The sequence below is a fragment of the Etheostoma spectabile genome, chromosome 4, assembly GCF_008692095.1.
Source record: "Etheostoma spectabile isolate EspeVRDwgs_2016 chromosome 4, UIUC_Espe_1.0, whole genome shotgun sequence".
In the NCBI taxonomy this organism is placed as follows: Eukaryota; Metazoa; Chordata; class Actinopteri; order Perciformes; family Percidae; genus Etheostoma; species Etheostoma spectabile.
This window is the reverse complement of record NC_045736.1, coordinates 16,673,145-16,700,193: the sequence shown is the minus strand read 5'-3', so window position 1 is coordinate 16,700,193 and position 27,049 is coordinate 16,673,145. Positions and strand designations below refer to the sequence as shown.

At 39.4% G+C, this 27,049-nt stretch overlaps 1 protein-coding gene across 1 annotated transcript in view; it reads right to left on the bottom strand.

The window, feature by feature from the left end:
- The window catches only part of ca16b (carbonic anhydrase XVI b), a 111,691-nt gene that overhangs the window by 20,740 nt on the left and 63,902 nt on the right, over positions 1–27,049 (bottom strand). Inside the window, 11 exon segments of the mRNA XM_032514637.1 lie at positions 1–513; positions 594–643; positions 763–871; positions 4,120–4,304; positions 9,246–9,440; positions 10,552–10,666; positions 10,719–10,736; positions 11,965–11,981; positions 13,257–13,323; positions 15,293–15,388; positions 23,357–23,505. Coding sequence (XP_032370528.1) covers positions 1–513; positions 594–643; positions 763–871; positions 4,120–4,304; positions 9,246–9,440; positions 10,552–10,666; positions 10,719–10,736; positions 11,965–11,981; positions 13,257–13,323; positions 15,293–15,388; positions 23,357–23,505 — 1,514 coding nt within the window.

The following is a 27,049-nucleotide window of genomic DNA, read 5'->3' as shown; positions in this document are numbered from 1 at the left end:
TGCGGGGGTGGGGATTAAAGGCTCTTTGGCCACAGTGCTGTTGGCTTGCTTTTCCTCATTACCAGGAGCAGTCTTGTGTTTTCTCTTCTTCTCATCCTCTCCCTCCTCCTGCTCTCCTCTCTCCTCCTCCTTCTCTTTCTCCTCGTCCTCGCCTTCACGTTCAGCCTGCTTTTCCTCAGATGGGGTGTCTGTCTCGGAGCCCTGTGGCGCTGCCTGCTCGGTGCTAGACTTTGTAGGCGGGACGGATGGACGGGTTGGGTTCTGTGTGGCTTGGGGCACCTGTGTGGGCCAAACAGAGCTGGGCAAAGAAGAAATGACCCCTCCGCCCACGCCCAAGCCTGCTAGCAAGGTGCTTGTCACCACTGATGCCACTGTGGCCTGGCTGCCACTAGAGGAGGGGCCCATTCCAGTTGCCATAGAGACAATGGAGAAGTGGATGCCAGAGGACGTCCAAGTAGAGGAACCAGAGCTGATGGGAGCCATGTCTGCCGAGGACGCTGGAGAAATTGTGGGCTGATGGACACAGACAGAGAAAGGTGGTTATCCAACAGAAGTACGTGAATGTTTCTAACAAAAAGAAATTCTGTTCTCACCATCCCAGTCTTCACAATCCGAGACCCTTGAAATATTCTTGTTGTGTTAGCTGAAAAACAAAAAGACAAAGAAGCTTTTAAAAAACATTTTTGTGTGTCTGACGTGCAAAATAAGTGTTTCTTTAAGAATACATGATGCCTTGATGTCTGGAGGGTTTTGACCAGGTACCTATGAACAGCAGTGTTTGACTGAAATCACTGCGCAGGTCATGCTGACACACTGCCTGCACTCTGAACAGGTACAGGACGTCAGGGGACACATTAGTGATGACGGCTTTCTGCAAAGAAAAGATGCACATACGTATGCACTTAAGACCACTTGTTGTAATTAATGTTTGAATGTGTGGATACAAATATATTTAAAACTGTGGACGCTGTTAATTCGTATTTCCCAAAATTAAAATGTACTACGCTAAGCCACTGTTCTTTTAACATGGCATGACCCACAGGTATAATATAGTTTAAAACCTAATTTCCTGCCTAATTTAATTGTGTTGTGCACTTTCAAGATGGGTTTACTTGTATTAAAATGGCCCTGAGAACGGATGGGTGATTGCCTCTGGTGTTGGAGAGATAGTTTTTCTTGAAAATAATTCAGATAAAAAGGTGTGCAGAGATAGAAGCTGAAAATTGAAATGGAAATGAAGTGGGCAAAATAAAAAAGACTGACAGCAGAGAGAGAAGTGGAGAGAATACTCAGTCAGTAAAGCTACTGATGACTGTATTATTTCAGTGTAACCATATAGAGCACCTCGTGGGCACAATAATCGTTCTTTCAATCATCCATCTGCAATACATGTGGAATAACAACGTGAACTTAAGCTCTTAAACAGAACATTAAGATATTATACGTAAATAATAATAATTAATCCTTTCTTTGAAAAAACATAAATATGCTTATTTTTAAAGACAGCAAGAAGCCAAACAAGTCTCATGGTTTCAAATAGTTGTTTTAAGAAATTACCTAAGCTTCTCAAACAAGTTATATCACAGAATGGGGGATGTTAACAGAGAATGCTCGTGCCTCATGCTAAGACTACAGAATATAGAAAATGAAGACTTGGGCTGTAGAGATAAGACAGCTCTGCCGGAGGACCTCAGGGAGCAGTATTGCTGATGAGGAGCTAAAAGGTCAGTAAATGTAGCTGGAGGATGCCGAGAGCAGCAAGTCAACAGCATGGGGAAACTGAAATTGCAGTGAGATGGTTTCAATGTTTAACATCAGACAGAACTGTTGTGGCAGGTCTTTGACATGCTGCAAGTGAGACGTTAATTTCAGATGGGTGCAGGAGTTAAATAAATTAAATACATGTTAATTTATCTCTAGCTGAGGATAATATTAGTTTCATTTGTGAGGTAGTTCTTTAATGTTTGATTGTGTATTAATTTCAACCTGCTCGTCCATAGTATCAAAGCTTTGCTAAGTAGTTTGTAGGTTAAAGATCCCCTCCAAGCAGGTTTTAAGAGATAAAGAAAAAAAACCATGGGACAATAATTTGTGTCTGATATGGTATTTCCACAAAATATTTAGAAAAAAAGATTTATATAGTACAAATAGTAGAAATAAATAGATAGTAGAAATAGAAATAATAGATATAATAAATAGTAGAAAGAAAATCTTCAAATTACACCTACCCCTTCTCTCTGTCAGAATCTATGAATATGCTTATGTTGTTCATTTAAAAAAGTTTAACTGCTAAACACATGGTGTCTCTTATTTTGGATGATCCCTCACCAGCTTCCCCTCCATGACAATGACAACTATATTTACTGTAATGCATGCTGGGGGTGGTACTGCCACAAGGAAGCAGTTGCCAGGTCTCTGAACCAGTGGGTGACTGTTTTGCCCCTGCACTGTTTATAACTAAAGAGGCAGCCATGCAGACTGTCAAGACAGTTGGGGGTCAGTGGGCTTTGAAGGAGATGCACAGCTGGGTATTGGATTCCTTCAAATGGAAGGATATGTAACCAGCGAGAAGACTATGTCGTGTGGAAAAAGAACAGCCCTGTAGTTCACTGGTGTCAAAAACTTCACTGAGATCTAACGGACTCGTTTGCACAGTTGCCTGTGTTGGTTGCTAAAAGATGACAGTTTATGTTCAAAAAGATAACTCCTCTTACCTTTCTTTATGCAAGTTGCCCAGTTTTGGAGATCTCAGTAGTAGAGATGACTGCCTTGTCTCAAATCAGATGGAACTAGATGGCACTTGGGTTGTGGTATTAAAAGCGCCAAAAATTACATTTGAAAAAACTCAGAAATGGCTTTTTCCAGAAATCATGACCAGGTGACTCAAGATAATCCACAAACCTGGTTGTAAGCAGTTTTATGTAGGAACTATTTTCTTGTACATGTAGGACTTTCCAACTACAGCCGCTAACTGCCTCACTGCACAAAAGGAAGCATACTCATTGATAAGAGACTTGTCCTCCTCAGCTGAGCCTTAAGGGGAAGCTATTAATGTTTACATTTAGTCACGAGCCTATCGTCCACGAGTAGTGGTGATACGTTTAGTGGGTACCACAAGCTGAGTGCCATCTAGTTCCATCACATTTGAGAAAAAAACGAAATCTCTACAACCGATATCTCCAACATTGGGCCATTCATATCAAAGCAATCTAGATTGAAACTGTAAATAGCACTAGAGGTGATTTGATTGATTGATGAGTTGGAGTAAATTTTTCCCCTAAAAGTGCTCATATTATGCTTTTTATTTTTTTCACTTTCCCATATTGTGTTATATATATCTATATATATATTTTTTTGCATGTTATAGGTTTATAAAGGAAAAGCCCAAAGTCCAACCCAAAGGGACTTACCCTCTCCAACAGAAAACATTGTTCACAAAGTGCTCCAAACAACTCTATTGTTGTCCAGCCTTTACTTCCGCAACAAATGTGCGTCCCTCATACCCTGCTTCTGATTAGCTAGTTATCCTTACCTAGGTGCTGCGCATGTGCAACTCCTAACAAAGATGGAACAGAAGTCAGATGCTTCATTCTGTAGCTAATACGTAGAGCTCAACACACAGGGTGAAAAGGGTAGCTGGAGAAAATATGTTGTTTTTTGAAAATTAAACTATGTAAACCTAATCTGGTACATCCTATAAACACAGTTATGAACTTGAAAATGAGCATAATATGAGCACTATTAAATAAAAATAAAACATGATTTGGTTTATATTGCTGTGATCTGATTCACTTTTTGCTATAACTTATCTTTGAGCCTATACTGACCTGCATCACTGATTAAAGTAAGTAGATGGAAGTAGAAGGCTTAAACTGAGATAAGGCCACAGGCGCATTGCCAAAACATTACGTACGTCAGTTAGACTTGTCAGTGTGTGCGACAGTCCTACGTGTCTATTCTGAGACAGGTGAGTGACAGAGGATTGCCTTGGCCCTCATATCAACCAACAGCCAAGCGCAGAGTTCATCAGATGTTTAAACCTCATCTACAAGATAATTCTGAAAAACTGCTTTGGTCTGGTATGAGCAGTTGTTAGTCAGAGTTGATAATAATACACACCATGCTCTGGTCCCCAGTCTTGGTGAAGGTCTTTTCATCAGCAACATCACGTTTCACCCAACTGTAAGAGACCATGTAACTGGTGATGGGTGGGTGGTAGACAGTCAGAGGGCGTTCCCAGCTCACCATCAATGCTGTCTGGTTCAGTGGCTGGATTTTCATGCTTACTGGGGCACTGCTGCACACTGAAAGACCAAAAAGTAGAGGGTAGTAAGATTAAAAAAAGCAGCATGGAAAAATAAGAGATAATGTCACTTTTTCCTCCGTTTGAATGCAGCTGGGTGAAAATGAAAGGCTGTGTTGTGAGGACTGCTTGACCAGATGTCTTTGTGTTTGTTGATGATGTGTGTGGGCAGAATGCAGGTTGCCTTTAAACAAGCCTGTTACTGTATTATTGTTTGCTGCTGACTTGACTCAAAGCCATTTCTACTTGAGTAAAATATATAATAAAAAAAATAAAAATATAATACTATCAAAACTCAATAACAAAAGACACTCCTGGAAGCTTGAATGGGATCAGGTACAACTTCAGCACTCAGTGTCCTCTTAATGCCACAACACTGAATAAGATTCCAGGTAGAATACCAAACAGCTGGGTGCTGTGGTAAACATGTAGTAGAGATAATACTGCCACTTCCTGCCCACACACAATTTACAAGTTCCTGTCTGCGCAATATTAAACAGGCTGCATTAGGAGGATGAAAGGAAATCTCTAAGATAGCCTCAAGGTGGCAGTGTAGGCTGCAACACGGATATTTACACAGGGATCTGTCAGTACGAGTAAGGGAGAATCTAGACATGCTTTTCAACACATCAGGGCAACAGCAATCAGTACCAAAACCAGTATCAGCTGATTATGTGCACACAGGGTTTCTGTCAAATGGAAACTGTCACCGTTTTCTCCATTTACAAAGTGAAGCTATGGTGCAAATTAAGCACCATGATATGTGAAAGGGAGAGAGAGTGAGAGGAAATAAGTCAGGAGGGCACAGGAGGAAAACCCACACACAATAGCAAGAATGTCTTTGGGTGTTGATGAGGTGTGACAGGTGTGAAATACATTATAACCTGTCGGATGTTCATTGTCAACTTCAGCAGCTCATAAGCAGCCTCTTAATAACAGCTGAATACATCATAATGGTTGTACTACCTGCATCATTAGCATCATGTCAGCCATTATCCTTTTCACCAACAACTGGGCTGGGCAATATATCAATATTATACTCATATTGTGATATGAGACTAAATATCGTCTTAGATTTTGTATATTGTAATATGGCATAAATGTGTTTTTTTCCTGGTTTTAAAGGCTGCATTACTACGGAGCCCCGGAGGTAAATAATAATAAATAAATTAACAAAAAAGAAAATGTACTGGGACAAACACTTTTGCAAGATCTTGACTTAGTTTTGCGAGATCTTGACTTAGCTTTGCAAGATCTTGATTTTGTTTTGCGAGATATCAAGTTTTCTTTGCAAGATCTCGCACATCCAACAAACAATAAGGCTAACCTAGCTAAATAAGACTGACACCGTTTACTCCAAGCACCTCACATTACATTAGTATTCTTACATTTAGGCACAGGAAAATTGAAATACGAGAGAGACACAAAGAGAAAACAAGCAGGAGGGAGGGGAAGCGGAAACCAATGGAGAGACACTGGTCCACATTCATTCTGCTACTGACATAATGCCACAAAAGCAATTTCACAACTTAATTTGTATGGGTCTATTTTAGCTGTGCCACATATTAATAGTGATTGCTGATCGGCCTTGTGAGAGTGCTCCAACTTCATCACAAGCATCCCCAATCAATTCTCCCCGCCAGACACCAACAACCCTACTTTAAGGCGCAGCAGCCTTTCTCATTAGTCTCTATAGTTCCTGTACTGTTCTGTTACAGCAAACACTGCAAGATGCACAAATAAAAGAGACAAACAAAAATACTCTAATCAAGCCTTGCATGAGGTCTGAGCATTATATTAGTGTGTTCTTTGAATACATCATAATGTATTCAAAATGTCTCGATTGCAGCAATAAGTTCTGATACCACTTCAGATATGGAATATAAAGTCAAACATTTATTATTTCCGTTTTAACGTCAACATTCTAAATGTGTCCCAGTTTGTTTCCTAGGCCCTGTTTTAGAAAGCAGGTTTAACAGTCACTGAAATGCTATTAAAACATGTTCAGACTATGGCCAGTTAAAAAATAAATAAAAGAAACTCAGTGTAAAACTACATGTTACAGCTGCACAACATTCCTGTTCCCTCAGAAATTTTAACATTTAATCTTAAATATTGTAGGTATTATGTTCCATCAGGGTGACCAATCACATCAAGTGTGCAAATGCAGTGTTATAAACACAAAAAGGACAAGCAGAGGTTTTATTCTACGGTCTGTTATTTCTGTATAGCAGATTGTTGACAATAGTGCTCCGACTGCCAAGCTAATTGCTACGGCTCTGCTCTACGCACTATCCAGGTCTTGCTTCCGTGAAAGACTGGTGCTCATATGGAGCTCATACCACTGATCAGCTGATCACAAAGCCTGCAGAAGACCAGTCCAGGCAGTGTGCAGTGCAGATCACTCAGCAAGACATGAACACGAAGGGAGGGGATCCTGCATCACCCTGAAGGGGTTCAATTCGCAATAACAACCACCTAATGGTTTGTTAACAGAAAACCATCTGAGAAGCCGTCATTGGAAAATTGTTTGGAAAAGGGAGGGCATTTTCAAAAAACACCTGGCAGGTGATTGGACGAACCATCTGTCTATCACATCTTCTATTGTTGTTTTAAACAAACAGGTGCCGCCAACATATACCTAAACCACGCCTGTAGCTGCCAGTAGCTACTAATCGGACACTGATTATTTCAGTAAGCTGGTAGGTCAGACAAAAACGCATTACTTCAAGCCTGACAAAATTAATTTTCATGCTATGTGATCCTGCGTAGTGATATGCCGAGAATCCAGCTGTCATGCTAATTAAAGCACACTCTACATTATCCCTTACATATTTGAACAGTTATTGCTAAATTTTCTGTTGTGAAGAAAAAAAGGATTCACTTAAAACTGTCTCTGACCAACGTTAATGGCGTAAACTATTCTATAAACCCCATTTGTGATATAGTCCAGTGTCTCTCCAACCTAAGTCCAGATCAACAACAGTTTATTTATTGGATAATCCCCTGGCCCTTCTATGATTGGTCACATTCAAGGCAATCTCACCCACAGACCTCCTTAATTTATCTTGATTGACAGTTATCATTCAGGAAGTTGGTGTCCCGGCCCAAAAAGTGTTTTTCTGTCCTTATTAACAATGTAGCGCAAGATAGCACTATAAATAAAGGAATGTATCTCTCACCTGATCTCACCTGTTCTTTTGTTGGGATATGTGCAATCTCCCAAAACTGATTTTTATACGCGCAGGTGACATTCTTTTCTTCTCCCTTTGTTTTGGTGCACGATTACCTTACGGGTTAATTTAATAATAATAAAATTGTTTTTAAAGATTTTACCAAAGTTACTGCAAGTCAAACATTTTGAAAAACTGGTTCTGCAGTTGCTTCACTTCCTGTTAAGTCAACAAGCAGTAGGGCTGCTCGATTGTGGAAAAAAATCATAATCACAATTATTTTTGGTCAATATTGACAGTCAAACAGTAAACAAACCAACAGTTAAAACACCTTGAACTGTGAAAATTTTTTCATTCACAAGACAGACAAGAGTTTACTTGCAAAATGTAATGTGTAATCTTGATTAAAATTTGATTAATTGCACAGCCCTCACAAGCAGAAAAACGGACAGTGCCACTCTGCCGTTGCAACCTACTTCGTGGTCAGAGGGTGTGTTATTCGTTCATCTACAAATGCAGTCAACCTTTCTGTCAACAGGATTCAAGCATTCTGTTACCACCTACACTTTATAGTTATCAGGTGCAGCCCATACTTAATCCCCCTCCTACCATCACAGTGGTAAGTGTTTATGTGGCAACAAGGGCATCTAATGGAACCCGTAACAACTTTAATACTAGCCCGCTGCAATATGTTTTTCTGCAATTTTCTGCTATGGTCTGAAATAAAACTGCTGAGGATCACTGGTGCCACCGCCAAACACAGATGTACTGTATGTACATGGATGTATAAAATAAAAAAAGCTTTGATGTAGTAAACTAATTTGTCTAAGTTAGCTTTAGTGTAGTGAAGCTTCATTTAATGTAGACTAGGTAGCTCAGCTCACTAAACTTTCCAAGTAGCTTGCCTGACATAAGCAATATGCCAACATGACTAAAATCTTTGAAGACTCTGGTATCTGACAGCAATTTACAGCCGAGCCCCGTGGTGCTCTAACGGACATCAAATTTCAGTAGTGTTGGGAGGGTGAACTGCGCACGTTGGTCTTGTTTACTAGAAAGTTCATGTGTTTTTTGAGATGAGATGATATATGACAAAGTATGTCTCAAGGTAAACTAAAACTCTGCCACTAATTTGGAAACACTATAGATTTCAAGCCAATAAAAGAAGCATGCTGAGCTGAAAAAGACAGCTCATCGTGTTAACGCCTAAACAATGCAAGAAAGAATTCATGGCTTAGAGATACATTACCGCAACCAATTGGACTGGAGTTGCTACATTCTCATTATGAGATCTCTCGTTACTTAATCTCACTTTGGAGCAGCTTAGACAAGCGCAACACCTAGTGGTAAAATTCAGGCATATCGGTCCGGTCCAGTGTTTGGCTTAATATCAAACCGGTTTGAACATTTTTACACCAGCCCAAGCCTAGTCATGTGAAAATACTAAAACCATTTAAATATAAATGCTGATAATTTTAGAAGACGTTATTTTTGAAACTTTAATTCAACATTAGTATGGAGGCATCATTAAACACTATTTTAAAATGACCGCCTCAGCATTGGGACCAATGTGGAACCCCAACTGACCATTTGCAAAAACGTTTTCCCACAAAAAGTGTATTTGTCCAATCATAACTCTTAGTACTGTGAGTATTTGAGGCAGCAATTCACAAGTACTAAAAAATACCAGGAGATCCTTGAGTTAGATCAGTGGTGTTATAGTGCAAACGAGAGGGAAAATGTGATACAATGTAGAACACAAAGCTTACCTCTTGATGCCTCAGTGCTGTGAGGGCTTCCCAAGACTTCAGTTAAATCTTTCTGCCATGCATCTTTTACAGCTGATTTATAGACTTTCCTACTGTCCAGTTCCTGCAAGGGCCGGAAGTTGTTCCTCAGGTACTCAACAGACTTGACGTGGTCCTGTTGCTCCGTTGTAAAAATGGAGTAAAAGGCCTCCAGCTAAAAGGAAAGAAGCAGAGAATAGCAACTGAAGCCATGCTAAAGTGCCTTAGTTACTCTTTCTGTGTGTGTGTGTGTGTGTGTGTGTGTGTGTGTGTGTGTGTGTTGTGTGTATGTGTGTGTGCGTGCGTTCTGAATATAATATATATTATGCAGGATTGCCTGTGTAGCCACTTGCCATCAGCTGACTCACAACGAGAGCATAGAGTATTTGCAAGAAACATTCACACCACAGGTACCAGCGGGCACAGACCTTAATCATCCTCCTGAATACCTACCGGACTGAAACTTCTCAACGGGGATAATTTGTGGCCATTGATTGCCATGAATGATCTCCTGCCGCGTGCAGTAATGACTACACATTACAGATACTGTGGAATCAATGTGTCCTATGCATGCTTGGCGAAATGAATTACAGGTTCATAAAAGACTATCTGTGAGCGTCACAAACATTGTGGCGGTGGTCAATATTCGGGCAGCAAAAGTAATTTCTGAACAAAAGATTTGTCCTCTTGCAAGGTAATAGAAATTCCCAAGCCCGTAAATTACAACACAGAACGCTCTGGGGGACTGGGCGGGAAAAACCCAAGAATGAGGATAAAAGAGCAGCCGAGGCTGATGGGACAGCAAAAAGCTGGGGAACATTCTCTAAAAATCCAATGGAAAAAAAACGTTGGAAGTAAACTGCTATAAAGCTCATAGGCAAGTCTGAAATGCTAACTTTGGTTAAAAAAGGTTAAAACCCTTTACTGCAAAAATTTTAAAAAATTGAACATTTCGCCTTAAAAAATTTAATGTGTGACAACAGTTCTGTGTACGCAGCTGTTAGACCCTATAGTCAGTCTCAGAATATGTATAAATTACAAACCTTTTTTCAAATGCTAAAATTTTGTTTTCCCCCACTGTTTTTCGCCACTAAAGTATTTTGGGTTTTTAATACAGATGAGTTGGGGAAGAATTAGGAAAAAGGCGCAGGGGTAGGGGTATGATATGAGGGGAAAAAAAAATGTTGTACGTAGATACGTGAGGCAGAAAGGATACAGTGTAAATGGAGGAGCGAGCTTTTGTTGGGTGGGGGTGTGGGTGGTGTGTGGTGGGGGGGGATTTAACCCCCGTGAGGGGACAGAAACAGGCCTGGAAAAGTGACCCACTCACAATTTAAGCAGGGAGGGGGTAAGGACCCGGGTTTTGTATGGGTTAATAACGCCCCTGATGATGGCAACAAACCCTCAGAATGAAGGCTTGGGTGGCCTTTTCTGGGTAGAGTTTGGCAAAAAAACTTATAGGATAAAAAAACCCTTTGTACCATCCGAAATGCTTGCTAAAACCAACTTTAACGGGGTTTTTTATTACATTCTCCTTGTGGAAATTTTCATTTTCCCGAAATCCACAAGTGAAGTGGGGACAGCAGTAAAAGCCCACCCTTGTTAACTCTGGCCAAATTTTTTGTATCGAGATTCCCTTGGTCCCATAGAAAGGGCAAAGGGTGGGGCAAAAAAAATGGCGGCCTGGCAGCTGATCTGTGGCTGGGTGGCAGCCTGCTTTTCTCCATGTAACAACTGTCGGGGCCCCACGGGGTTAAGACGATCCCAAAGTTTCCGGGCCGTTTAGCCCCAGGTCAAACTAGAAAGGCCGTGTGATAAAAAAAGAAAAAAAAGGCAGGAAGACCCCCTTTGGCCCCCCAAACTGCCTGGGCATGAAGGGGTTTTTTTCCTTGAATTATGAAGTGAAAAACCCAAATAAAGCTGACTTCATGTCAAATCCAATCTCTCACAGTTCATAAACTTATCTAAAAAAGCAGAGGCTTGGGGTGATAGGACTGATGGTACTACTGAGGCACCGGAAGCCTCGCCCCCATGCCTCATCTGTACTCAAAGTCAAATTCAGTATTCACAGCCTTTCTTCTCCCTGTCTTCAGACAGTGTACGTGCCCTATCGCTCATGGGCCGCCGAGATGCTGATGGATGGATGACTGTGGGATAACGAGCTAGCGGAAAACCAACCACCCTAACGGGAGGGAGGGAGGGGATTTAGCAGCCAGCAGGAAAAGAGTCCAAAAACCACCACACCCACACTGAGCTCTCTGTCATCTGGGAGATGAGTGATACTGTTGTGTTAGCAAAAACATCTGTGGAATTGCACAGTAGGGCTGGGTGATACTGGACAAAAAAATCCCTGTATTTTTAGGCTGACTGGCGGTAAAACTCAAAGCCACATGTGAGATGTCACAAGCACTAAACATTCTTCAACATTTGCGTCTCCCTCTGTGTTGCAGGAGGGAGACACAAATGGGAGGGAGAGTGAGGGCGGGTGTTGAACGGAGAGTGTAAAGGAGTAGAGATGCAAAAACTGGCACAGCTTTATGGAAGAAACAGGTTATGTAACGCAACATCAGAGTATATCAATATAAAACAGTCTTGTCTCATCTCACCATATCCCATTTAATAAAATATCAATATAAACTTAAGGTCGATATACCCCTTTTTGGAGGCTGATTGAGTCATAAAATAATCTAGTATAACCAACCAAATTGTTTTGGCATTCTGCCTTTATCAAGATTATATAGCAAAAGAAAAGTGGAGTTTAAATACATCTGTGAAATGGAAAACAGCACACAGGTGAAATGGCCCTCCAGCTGATAAAATAGGCCATTTTCCTTACTGCAATTACTTCAATGGAATTTTGAGTGCAGAAATTCCCCTGAAATAAGCAACCCATTTTCTGAATCTGGGGCCTCTAAGTGAGCTTTTCCCCCTTTATGTGGTTTTCTTTTCCAACTTATTCAGACCCTACAAATGCTCAACACAAAAGTCACAACCTCACCATGGCACAGCATCAAACATCCATCTCCAGACAGTACAAGGAGTGAAATCATAATTACAAATGTCTCAATGAAGATCAGAACTGGTCTTGTGAAACCAGCATTGATAAAGCACAATAACTGTATTTATATATCCTCATCTATTTACATGACCTTGTGTATGATTATGTTCACTTAAAGACAGAATGTCAGCGGCAGGTTGTAAAACAAACCATACATGTCAGCCTTAACAGAACTGCTATGCCCCCGGATTCAGTAAAGTCATGTTCAAACATCTGCTTATGGTCGGCATAAGTTATGCGTGCAGTAAAGGCAACACAGCAGCATTTAAGACAATATGCCATGAAGGCAACATGTTACATTAACAGTTTAAATGTGAATATGAGCATTCGCAGGAGCCACAATTCACATGCTTGTCTGAGTCAAAATAAAACAGTGTTGTCTAATTGAGGCTCATATGTAATTAATAGCTTTTTCTCTTTGAGTGAAGCTCCTCCCAGGTCTCCTACTGTGGAGCTACACTTGCAAGGGAGAGGTGGTATCTTGCAAATGTTGCCTCCTTTTGAAGTTAAACTCTGCTCATATACTGTGTTTAGACACTAATTTGTTGTTTTTTTAAATGAAAACCAATGCTTAAACATCTGAAAGCAAGAGCATCAGTCTTTTTTATGGAGGTCAGGGAAGAGCACAAAGTCTGCACTTTCACAATAATTTACTTCTAGGATTAACGTAAAACATGTCTGAGTGATTTTGTAACAGATACTCGCATTTTGAATATCCCACGTGAACTTAATTCCCACAGTATTGTGTCATGTGGAGATTTTAACAGAAAAACAATCAGTGGAGAATGCATAAACAAAAAGGAACATTGCAGAGAAACAAAGAATAAAAAGTATACATCTTTATATTTACAGGCACATGCACTCACCACATACATAATACAGCATTGTTCTGTGTGAAGCAGAGTTTGTAAGGGGGTTACTTTCCCATTACTTACCATGATGCACAACTCCTTTTAATCCATGGATGATGGGGTCCACAGCTGGATTGTCTTTTTGACCCAGCTGCAGGAAAAGTCCAGAGAAAGCATTACAAAGGGGATTACAAGACTAGAAAAATAATCTAACGTGATGACTGAAAATGATCAATATCAACAAATTATAGGGGGATGGGCACAATGAGGGCAACAAAGCTAAAATACAATATAATGCAGCAGCATCTAACTCCATCTAGTATTATTGTGAAGTCTGTGATGTTCCTTTTTTGGTGAGATTTTCACAGATAAGTTGATTCAGTCATGTCAATTTCGAGATGTTCGTTTCTGGTGTTGTACTACATGACAATAATGTAACATGTATCTTTTATGGCATTTACTACCAAATTATATTTGAATGCTTATTTGAGGAAAATATATTGCATTTTGACCTTTAATATAATTGTATTTATTTTAAGATTGATAAGTTTTTAACAAAACCTAACAGAGTACCCGTGTATCAACACAACACCATAAATAAACACCATACATTTATTTGTTTATTATATTTAGTGAAACACACCTAATCATTGTATGGGCTTTGTATCCTGTAGCTGGTGTTACCGTTAGCTTTGCTGTCTCCAGAGGACAGACACCTGTGTTGATTCTCTCCTTATCTATTAGGCCTACTGTTAATTCTTTGAAATGACTAAAGACTGGCAAATATTGTTCAGCCCCACGTGCTACAATATCCCCAATGTCCTACTTAACAAGACAAGACTGGACAAAACAGTGTTGGGATACAGGGACCAATCTTCCCTTGCTCAACAATAATTCAGGTCAGTCAGGGGAGAATAATTGTGTGGAACTGAATGCTGAATGTGGATAATATGCACACCTTAGAGGACATTAATAGGCCTTTGGGGAGCACAGGAAGAACTATCCTCATTGATTAGAAATGGTAAATCTGAGCCAATGTGTGTGTGCCCGCTTAAAAACTCTCGCAATGTAAACTGTTATTCAGCGGATTGTGTATGGTGGTGCTAATTGCAGTAAGCAATAGGGCTGTCAGGACCCAGCGGAGGCATTTAGGTCCTTGTACTCACACGGTTTATCAGTGTCTGAGAGTAGACCTACATTACAAACACCTGTGTCCCCATTCCAGCCTCCCTCTTCCTGAGAGCTGACCCTTGCTTTTATACTATTAAGCTGAAAGTTAGCCCGCATTGATCGCCTGCCATCAATCGCAAAGACACTGCTAATAGAAATTAAGTGTGTGACATGAGCTGCTGGTGTATGCCTTTTCACGGTTCATAAATCTGATTTTTTTTTTTTTTACTGTTGACAGATATTAGGACCATTCTTGCCCTTTAAGAGTTTATGTGTGCAAAAATGCGGGACAATTTGTGGTATCTCAGTAAGGAATCTGCAATGTGCCACAGAAAACTGAAAAATAATCAGCTGCTAAGTGAAGAGAAACTCTCCTATCACAACACAGGTGCCAAAGACCATTATATATCATTTACTGACCTCAAAAACATGTTTACCCTTTAAATAATTGGATTTATGCATACAATTAGACCTATCCACATAAAATCATAACTGCCTCACCATTTTACAGTGTTTCCATCCTGTTTGAATCTTACTCTTATTTTTCTTAGTACTGTATGATTTCCTATTACCCTCGCATTTCTGTCCACTCTAATTATATTTATTCGCCCATATATTATAACCAATTTCTTACAGTTGGTTGGTTTAAGCATGAGCAAAGTCTGTTTTAACTAGACCAAGAGACTACAGCCATGCTAGCAGCTGTGAGGCTGAGCTTAGACAAAGTTGTGCTTTGAGAATAATGCTAATGTCGGCATGCGAACATGCTCACTATGATAATGCTAACATGCCGGTACAAGCAGATTTAATGTTTACCATCCAACCAATGTGGCAGACAAGACGTGGCATCCCTAGAACCACCCTGGCATGTATAAAAATATCTATGTTCAAGTGCACTGTAAGTACACGGGCATTTGTAGAGTCTCGATTTAGACCTGGTGATACCTTACCTCAAAGAAGACGGCCATGGCAGCAATGATGCGTCTCTCTTTGATGGCAGCACTGAGGCTGTCAAAATCATCTGAATTGTAAAGGTAGATCTGCATCTGGGAGGGGAATCAAGAGCATAAACAGCTTAAGGAGTTGACAAGGAAAACCAACGGTCCTGTCATCAATCACTTGGACAAACTGCTAAGGAGCTGATGAAAAGCTGTTTTGAGGGGCATAAAAGAGGGTCTATTTATCACTCCCATAAATCTCCCATAATCTGTGTCATTCCTTTTTGTGTTCTGACCACTCCTGGGGGATGCTAGAGAAATACAGCATCCCATTCCTCAGGGTGACTGTTCTCACAGAGGCAAGTCACAAGATGAGAGGAACAACTGGGGGAATGTTCTTTTTTCCTGTGGAGAGATCGAAATGAATGGTATGGTTCTAATCATTGCTTCAAATGACCTTAAATCAACCACAACATTGCTTCTGATTGTAGAACAAAGCTTAGAATGTGTGAATATTACGTGGAAACCATCATTCATCGTATTCAATAAAAAAAGAGTAATTTATTCCATTTCAAAAGCAGACATAATATGGTAGTGCTGATCAAAATCAGCAAATTATTCTAAAAGTACCAATTGGAGCTGTCCATCATCTCACTGTCTGGAGCCTCTTTAAAATAAAGTTAATTGGCAATAAAAAAGGTCCTAGATGTTGATTTAATTAAAGGGTATGCTTGCCTTTTTCTTCTTCTTTCAAAGGACAATTAGGGGGGAGGGGGGACCCAGCCACAAATGGCTGTGCAGAAAACAGATGCAAAAAGTTTAAATAAATAAGCGTAAAAAAAAAAGATAAATCCATTAATGCGTACCAAAGGTCTATACTAGGTACAAAATGCCTCAATCCAGATCATTGAAGTTAATCAGTTTCCTTTAAAGTTCCTTTAATTGCAGCTTATAATGGAACTAATTTGTTGTGCAAGAACTCAGCAAGAAAGAGCTCCAGCCATTCATCACCCTTCAGATGTTATTAACTACATTACCCAATTAAGCTGCCCGCCTCAGGCTTCATTTACTCACTGACATTGGCTCATGTGACCTGCTCTTATTATCGGCACACTAAAAAATGTGATATTCAATTGTCAAACACTCACAGCAGCAAATAAAAATAAAGGCTGCCGAAAGTGACTTGAATCACCTGATTGTGCGCTTTGTTTCACTGTGTATGTTTTTGAGCTCTGGCAGAAAAACCCCTTGTTGGAGTAAACCTTATTCACATCCACAGATATTGAGAGTTGTTGATTTCAAGCAGGACCAGCAGTTGGTCTGACCAATCTTTAAGCTCTTGTTATACATTCAGACACACAAATTTTAATCTAATGTATTTTGTGGTGATCAGCGTGTAATGGGAAGCATCTATATGGAAGTTGGGTTTAGGAAAAGAACAATGGGGAAAGGACACGTCATACGCCGGGACACAATCCGCAGTCTAGGGGGGACGTGCAATGACAACGGAGCGGTTGTGTTTAGGAAAAGAACAACGCGGAAATGACACGCCTCAGGTGAGAGACGGCAATGGTCTCTGGGAGATGCGCAACAACAAGCGGACGGTTGTGTTTTGGAAAAGAACAACGGGAAAATGAAATGCCACACACAGGAGACAATCCCCTGTCTCCGGGGTGAAAGTCCTGTGTCGTTTGACCCATCCACCACCGGATTTCCGGCTTTTCATACTACTCGGTACCATAGTAGTCCTGTGATCACGAAAATGCTTCCCATTGAAATATAGTAGATTAAAATTTGTGCACACCACCAAAAAAAAAAAAAACACAAATGTGTCCATGTAAAAAAATCAATAGATTAAATACCGTGACCATTTTGAACTGCCGTGAGACTGGGTTGTTCATACAGTACATGTTTGTTTTTGTCAGTACAAAATGTACCTTACTGTTGTACAGAGAAATATGTGAAGACAAATCTGAAAATGGTAAGTACCATTAACCAACAATAGCTTGGAAGAAACAAGGGTTAACAGGTGGAAACTGGGGGACAAACAAAAGATTATTTGTGCTTTTTAATTCACCTGCAGTCTTTTTTGTAGAGCAGACTGTCCACATCTCCGGAGCCCTTCTTTAGTCTAAATTCAGATTTATAAGCTCACAATATTTTTTTTCAGCACAAAGTGAGTGAAAACACAAACGCTGAAAGCTGCTCTGCATTCCCAAGTTACATTTAAGCACAAACAGGTGAAAAACAAAGTCATGTCTGGCATGATTTCCCAAGACAGCAAGATATTGAGGCAAGACAAGCAAACTACAAGAAATGAGTTTGTGTGTGGAGAGATTTTGGATTTATCACAGCAGCACAAATTTATTCTCCTTTCCTGACTTTATTTTGTACCTGTTGTTAACAGGGAAATGTGTCTGTTTTACCACAGTATGTTTCTCTCTGGCCTCCCAATGCACTGCAACGTAATACATGCAAACAGACAAAACAAGCAGATCAAGAAAATGCATTCTCCAATTCTGATTGCATGATTCAGATATTATTGCAGATAGTTGCAAGCGTCTTTTCAGCCAACCATGTCCTCGCTCACTCTTTTTCCAACGCCATTTGATGGGTTTTTGGATTCAGTAACTCCATGTGTCACAAACTCGTCATTTGCTCGTTCAGGTGTGTTCATCATTTTTCATGTCCATCACATTTATAAATGTAATCAGTATTGTTTTGTACGATATTTAGTATGTGTGTTGAGATATTTGGGTCACCACATCCATCCCTATTAGTGTTGACTACAGATATGCTTTCAGTCCTACTGCAACTTTGTTTTCCTTTCTGGAATGTACCGTACTGAACACCCACCCCACTTCATATCCGCAGTACTACGTACCCTTCTGAGGGGTGATTTGTAATCCATGTATAATTAATCTAACCTTGGTGACACACTAATATATTATGAGAAAAGATCTCCTTATGGTACCCTGAGGCATAAAAAAATCCACTGTTTCATTTTTCATTGTGCTGTTTGAGCGAACAGGTGGTCCATCTATCGATTTCCTCACTTCACTCCCATGAAAAAGGCCGTGGTTAGATTAATGTCAAGCTCAGGAGCCACAGGCCAATCAGCCATGTTGTTTTTTCCATTTTTTTTTTTTTTTTTTACATGACCACGTTACAAAGGCAGAGCAGCTTTCCAATGCAGCTTTTTGAATGTGTCTTTCCGCCCCCTGTACCCATGTGTGAACTATATTTCTATATGTTGCCAAGCTTCTTGGCAGGTTAAATAAACACACTTTTGAGGTTTTCTTCCCCCCCCCCCCCCAGTACAAGAGTAAATGCTTTATGCAGTGTGTTACAAGCAACTTAAGGCTGAATGTGACTCATTTGAAGTGGAGAGATAAATAGACAGCAGATTGGGAAACAGTTTCTGTTTAGCAGAGACAAATAAGCCCTGGAGCTAAACCTCCAAGGGCATGCTGCTCACCTCTCAAAGAACAAAACATATACACAACAAAACAAAAGCCAACCGCTGCTGTAAAAGTCCACTGTCAAACACAAACATTTATGAATGTGGAGTTTTGCTGTGCACATGGTGTCGGATGTAATATAATCTCAAATACATCAAACTCCATCAAGGCATACATATGAAATATGAAAATGCCACATCTTACGGGGTAAAGCAGCTCAATGGCCAAAGGCTAGATCCTGCGTAACCATTTTCCCCTTCAACCATTCATCATTTGATTACCCTCTTTCACCTTCTGATTCGGAGAGTGAAATAATACATCATGTTTGAAACATGCTGGCTGACTTATTAATAAAGAGAATAATTTAGAATAACACCGACCTCCCACATGGTGCTGTTTCTGCATATATGGTGCAGCATGTACATATACTGTGAACAGGAAACATCTTTGCGGATATGTGGATGGACTATTCTTCTTTGTACTTCCTGTAGCAAAGACTACTGCATTTCCCTTGAGGATATGGTTGCCATGAGTGTCCGTCTTTTGTTGGCCCTATTATTTTCTTATGCAGTAATTCCCCATGGTGTCACTTAGGAAAATTTTTTTTTCTTTCAGTTTAAAACGCCTATACCACTAGTGACAAAAACACAGATTCCATGCGTAAGTCCAAATACCCTAAAGCAACCATTTTTTGTCTGATGTTGCCCTTTATCAAGGCCACCAGTCATGTCTTTCTTTTCTTTCCATCTTCCTAAATGTTTTGTTTTTAATTGATTTTAAACTGATCTTTATTTAACCCTTTTAAATTTCTAAAGATACAATTATATGTTTTTATACTGTACAGGACACAGTAATCCTACATTGTCAGTGTTTAGACTTGGCTTCTTTTTCCATTGTTTCGTAAAGTTTGGTCAAAGTTTGCATTCATACTAACATTTTTTTTAAATATTATTTTTATGGGCATTTCTGCTTTTAATGATCGGACAGCTCAGACATGAGAGAGAGGGGAAAGACATGCAGGAAATCATCATCACAGGTTGGACACAAACACTGGACTTCCTGCGTCAAGGAATAAACCTCTATAAATGTGTTCCTGCTCTAACAACTGAGCTTACTGGCCACTTCATACCATAATATAGCCATTGCTTTTAGCTATCTATTTAAACTGTTGCACTCCTTTGTAACCTTGTTTTTATGAACTCTCAGAGGCAACCTATACTGTTCAGGTGTTAAAGCTGACCTTAGTTGGTTGGATGAACAAAAAAAAAATTCTATTCCTGTTTATATTATTTTATATTTACCCCGTATCCACAAATGTGAGGAATTTCTTCTTTTTTTTATAGCTCAGCTCCTTCACAATCTTTTCTCAAAGCCCCATCATTATGTTCCTTATTTTTATCAAGAGAGCATCATCCTTGTAAACTCCAAGCACATTAAACATGGAATCCAGGTCGATGCGAAAATCTTGGTCAACACACAAAGACAAGTTAAGCTTCAAATATACACTACCGTTCAAAAGTTTGGGGTCACATTGAAATGTCCTTATTTTTGAAGGAAAAGCACTGTACTTTTCAATGAAGATAACTTTAAACTAGTCTTAACTTTGAAGAAATACACTCTATACATTGCTAATGTGGTAAATGACTATTCCAGCTGCAAATGTCTGGTTTTTGGTGCAATATCTACATAGTGTATAGAGGCCCATTTCCAGCAACTATCACTCCAGTGTTCTAATGGTACAATGTGTTTGCTCATTGGCTCAGAAGAATAATTGATGATTAGAAAACCCTTGTGCAATCATGTTCACACATCTGAAAACAGTTTAGGTCGTTACAGAAGCTACAAAACTGACCTTCCTTTGAGCAGATTGAGTTTCTGGAGCATCACATTTGTGGGGTCAATTAAACGCTCAAAATGGCCAGAAAAAGAGAACTTTCATCTGAAACTCGACAGTCAGAACAAATGGGGTTGCTTTGGTGCTGGTAAGGTGGGAGATTTGTACAGGGTAAAAGGGATTCTGAATAAGGAAGGCTATCACTCCATTTTGCAACGCCATGCCATACCCAGTGGACAGCGCTTGATTGGAGCCAATTTCAAGCTACAACAGGACAATGACCCTAAACACACCTCCAAATTGTGCAAGAACTATTTAGAGCAGAAGCAGGCAGCTGGTATTCTATCGGTAATGGAGTGGCCAGCGCAGTCACCAGATCTGAACCCCATTGAGCTGTTGTGGGAGCAGCTTGACCGTATGGTACGCAAGAAGTGCCCATCCAACCAATCCAACTTGTGGGAGCTGCTTCTGGAAGCGTGGGGTGCAATTTCTCCAGATTACCTCAACAAATTAACAGCTAGAATGCCAAAGGTCTGCAAGTAATGGCAAGAGGATTCTTTGACGAAAGCAAAGTTTGATGTAAAAAAATCTTATTTCAAATAAAAATCATTATTTCTAACCTTGTCAATGTCTTGACTCTATTTCTATTCATTTCACAACGTATGGTGGTGAATAAGTGTGACTTTTCAGGAAAACACAAAATTGTTTGGGTGACCCCAAACTTTTGTACGGTAGTGTATGTTTCACATCAATAAATAATGTATATGAAGGCCATCGTTTTCTTCATCTTGCTCAGCCTTTTTCCCCACTCATGGCTGCCTTAATTTGTCATGAAAGTGAATTCCATCATCTTATTTAGAAGCACACCATCAAAGGAGCATTGCACACAACAGCTTTATAATGGCTGTATATAATCCGGTGCCCTTTAACACCACATTGAACACAAAGTGATGTGGCTAAAATAAATCTAATTATTCAGTCATTTAGCATCAAAAGCTGTGCCTGCAGAGTGGGCTCCAAAGAACAGGGCCAAGAAACAAACACAGGAGGACTCTTGCTGTGCGTTTGGAGATAGGCACACTAACAACCATTGCATGTTGTTATACAGGGTTATATTTACACTAATTATTAACAATTTTAAAATAGAGAGCATACAAAAAAACATTTGATATAACCCCACAAAATGTAAGCGTATGACACATTTGCAAATTCTTTTAGACCATGAAAATTAATGGCATTGTAAATCATCAAAAACTGAAAGGCACTAATAACTTATTTTCTGCACCACATAAAAAGACAGGGATTTCTGCTTTAATCCAGACGCTAGAATAAATAATACCAACAGGTTTCAGACTTAATACCCTTTATATCTGTGCTAAACAATTGGGTGATCATTTCTTTCCAGCTTTCCTTTATTACTTGCATGCTGTTCTCCCTTCTTTTGTCTTGCTATTTGTCTTTTGGCAAGTGACCTTGTGCAAAAAAAAAATGTTAATCTTATTAAACTTTACTGTAACACTTATTTGTCCCCAACGCATTTTCACTCTGCTTTCAATGATGCAATTTCCTTGACATTCTAATGTTAAGCATTACATTAACGCACATCTCTGTAGTATTTTCTCACTACAAGCACTTATTCTTCTATTTATGCTTCACACTGAACTTTTGTTCATTTCATGGTCAACATTTTGGACATTCCTGCACACACCTGTACAGCTCTTCACTTAAAAACAGATATATTTATAAAAAAATATATATTCTTACATATTTCTTATATTTTTCATGTTTTATATTGTACAACTAAAATTAATTTTTGTTAGAGCCTTTGTGCCTGGTAAATACCCATATACTTCAAACTCCACACCCCCCATTTGCAATTCAACTCTTGATTACATCATCAGGGTTATAGCCTCACGAAGTTCTGCTTAGGGGTAATTTTTTAGTAAACAGACTCATGTGTAAAAGCTATGGAATTCCCCTTTATATGAGTTAAGCTGTTAGAGGAGTCAATCAAGTTTAAGATGTTGTCATGCGACTAGTAGCAATGCAATGATAAGTTAATAAAACAAAATATCTTTTAGCCACATTTTTACAAGGGGTGTTACTTTATTAAGGCGTAACTCTCGCCGAAATGCAACCTAGGGTCTTTTTTGTGAATGTACCCAAGTCAAACCTTCGCGTAAAAGCATAATTAGGACGAAGGCACCACTTTTGAGATTTATCGTATTGTTGTTTGGTCAGATGGCTTTTTGAATGGGAGTACTAGGGCCACTTCTGTGATAGCATCAAAATCAACATTTTCAAAACACTAAGAAGGCTTGACACAACATGCTCTAAGTATCACCAGGGGCTCTACACATTAACGCATTGAGAATATTGTTTGTGTACACAGGAAATGTCATTACTATATGAGGCTCCTTTTTCAACTACAAGGTCAATATTGTTTTTCGCTAACAACTAAACAACAAATTATCCGTGCATTTATGTAGAACTAAGCTTTAGGAGCTTTCCATCTTTACTCTCCACCCTCGACTATTTTTGACTGGCGAGATGGACGGCGACCGCATTATTTGGAAGCCAGATGTTACTTAAAAATAGATTTTGACCACAGTGAGTTTAGTTTTCTTTAACAATCCTCGACCCTTAACCTAGTGGTACTTATTGGAATCCCCTGTTTAACTGAAATGTAGAAGCATTAACATGTTTGCACATTACTGTACCAGGTTCCAATTGTAAGTGTTGACATTTGTCAAAGTGTATTGTAGTGAAAAGATGATTTACCTCCACAGGAAACCTTCTGCCATTTATGCTGTGTTCTGAGCCGGCCGATCCATTACTATGGCCCCAGTGAAACTCCATCTTCTCAGCCTTAAAACGCCCTGGCAGTCCAGCACCTCTTACAAAGTAGTCATCCTTCAGGAGAACAGCAACTGGAGGCAAAATAATAATAATACAAATAATAATTAAAAAAGATGGACTCTACTAAGAATGAACATTAAGTACACTCATGCAAAGGAAGCAAGATTAGTAGTCAAACAACTTATTGTACAGAAGCTCAGAGTGGCAGTGGCTGCTCATCTTTTTATTTAATGCCTGTTATCTCAAGAACAAAACATAATTCTCATTATCAAAATTATCATCTGTTTTTTGTAATGACAACTCAATTATCTCATGTCAAAATAACCCATTCCAATTCAGTGATATTAATAGTTCATGTTTATTCTATAAGCTTCTTATGCTGAGATGATGCACTTTGTTATCTCAAACTATAAAACATCATCTGTTTGCTATGATAAAATGATAATGCAATAACTGCTTCAGACACCGGTTTATTTGTTCATCAGTTTTATTGTTAGTATAAACTGAATGGTAGACTAGCTCTGATTTGTTTTAGTGCATTTGTGAACTGTGCAAACTCCACATTTCCTTTTCAACTTTTCTTGATGAAATTGAATATGGTAAATAACCTGCCTTGAACACAGACTTGGTTTTCTTTTGAAATTATTACACAGAAACAAAAACATAATTGGGGCTAAACAATGAAAGTTCTTTAATCATTTAATTACAGGCTATTTAAAGAGCTTAAAAAAAATCTCAAATGATATTGATTCAGAGGGAAGGAACAGCAGCAAGCGGGACATTTTGCTACCTGGCAACCCACAACCTGACTAGTTTGTTTTTATCGGACGCCCTATGCGGGGCTTCATCATCAATAGATACAAAGTCAGTGGTGGGCACATTCACAATTTTGCAACTGACAGCCTCTTCCAGTGGCCTTGACATCTGTGGGAAGCTGTGGTGAACAGCTTAAGGGAAAATCACTCTTTTAAACTTGTTGCGTAGTTTGCTAGGAAGACATAATGGCATTTGCCTGCTTTTTTTGCAAGGCTGTAATGCCGTTACTTCAGAAAAGGAAGCTTTTTTAATCCCTTTATTCAGAGTGACAGTGGATGGACAGGAAAGGTGGGAGAGAGATGGGGGATGACACGCAGCAAAGGGCCGCAGGTCGGATTCAAACCCGGGCCGCTGCAAAGGCCTCAGCCTACATGGGGTGCATGTGCTTACTGGGTGAGCACCCTGCAGAGTTTATAGCATGCACCGCCGCCTTTGGAAAGCTGAGACCTGACAGTGTCATGGATTGTTCTCAATCATCATCTGGAAAGACCAGGTGATGTCAATCTTAAGGTTTTAAATGCCCAGACTCATCTGACCTTGCCCCAACAATCAGCACCAGGGGTTCTTCTAAGCAGTTGTCTAGAAAACTGAGACTGAAAAAAGTTGCGCTCACAAAGCAGAAGAAGGCTATAAGAAGATAGCAAAGGGTTTTCAGATGCCAATATCCTCTGTTCAGAATGCAACTAAGAAATGGCAGCCATCAGAAACAGTGGAAGTTAAAGCAAGATCTGGAAGACCAAGAAAAATATCAGACAGAACAGCTTGCAGAATTGTGAGAAAAAAATATGGACTTCATGAAATCATCAGAAGAAAACCTTTTCTACGTCCTCACCACAAAAATCAGCATTTGAAGTTTGCAAATGAACATGGAAACAAGTTCTGTGGACCGATGAGGTTAAAATAGACCTTTTTGGCCGCAATTAGCAAAGGTACATTTGGAGAAGAAAGGGCATAGAATTTAATGAAAAGAACCTCTGTCCAAGCATGGGGGTGGATCAATCATGCTTTGGGGTTGTATTGCAGCCAGTGGCAAAGGGAACATTTCACGAGTAGAAGGAAAAATGGATTCAATAACATTTCAGCAAATTTTGGACGCCAACTTGATGCCATCTACAAAAAAGCTGAAGTTAAAGACAGGATGGCTTCTACAAATGAATAATGATCTTAAACACACCTCAAAATCCATGGTAGATTACATCAAGAGGCGTAAACTGAAGGTTTTGCCATGGCCTTCACAATCTCCTGACCTCAACATAATTGAAAATCTATGGATAGACCTTAAAAGAGCAGTGCGTGACAGACAGCCCAGAAATCTCAAAGAACTGGAAGAGTTTTGGAAGGAAGAATGGGCGAAGATACCTCAAACAAGAATTGAAAGACTCTAGGCTGGCTACAAGTAGCTTTTCCAAGCTGTGATGCTTGCCAAAGGGGACAGTACAAGGTATTAACTCTGCAGGGTGCCCAAACTTTTGCAGACGCTATTTTTTTGTTTTCTGTTATTTTGAAAGTGTAAATGATGGAAATAAAATCTAACTTTTTGTGACATATTATACGAATATCTGATCTGTCATTTGATGCCTTTAGGAGATTTTCCATCTTTTTTTGGCTTCTTTATTCACATTATACAATTTTTTACCTGGGGTGCCCAAACTTTCGAGCCCCACTGTAGGTGTTTATTGTAGAATTTGTTATGGTCCCATAAAATAAATGTCCCATAAATGCATTGCAATATATTTTACAGTAACTGGGTTTCATCACGATACACACAAAAATACGACTTTGCTAGAATTTGTGTGCAAAAGTACCCATATGTTGTGAAATTATCAGTGAGTTTGTAGATGAGAGTTCTTTTATGTAAGTGTAAATATAAGTATATAAGTTAAGGCCTTTGTGATCCCACAACAGGCTGTGATGTAAAATAACACTATTTTGCACAACGTTGTGGATTTTATTGTTCATTATGTCTTTATATAGCCTGAGGTCTCTATCATTGTATTTGATTTCTGTCAGCATTTCCTCTGAGTATAGTCACAGTTTAGATTTAAAATTTAAATTGAACCACCATGAAACCTAAAAAATGAGTTTTCTTATTCTGTGGAATGGTCCTTTTTCTCATGAGCCTGCTATTACTATTAGGTTATTGACGTAAAATGTAGTTATGTTCCTAGGAGTTTTAAGAAAACATTACCCAATATTGTCTTACCTATTAAATGCCTGAGAGTTAGAAAGTGAAACAATAAAAAAAACGTTCAACTGCATGAGAAATATTTCTGCAAAATTGAACTTGGCAGATACAAGACAACTAAACTTATTAGATAACAACTAAACTTTTGTTAGATACTGCTGTTTGCTTAAAAAGAGCTGACACTATCAAACAGCATAATCACAGAGGGGATGACATCACAACTTTACATGTTGTTGCCACTTCCAAAAATGGTCCAGTAACTCAAGAATGTCAAATTTTTCTGGAAAGAAATATCATTATTACTAACTTGATCCCTGCGCACTTTTGAAATCTTGCAGCGGCTTCTGAGAGGGTTTTTTAGGGGGTCATAACATTATCTCAATTCATATTGGCCCATGTAATCCTCATCCTGAGGTTAAAAGACAGACATGCTGTTATGAGGTATTAACAACAGGAATGTGGTTTGGCCTTAAAAGTTCAGCCTGTCTGCTTTTCCTGGAAGCCAACATTTGTACATGTACTCAGCGGTGTCAAGAAAGGGGAGTTTAAGTTGTTACTTCTCCAATTTTCCGAGGCATCTAAAACACCATGATGACAAGGCCTATTATTATTTG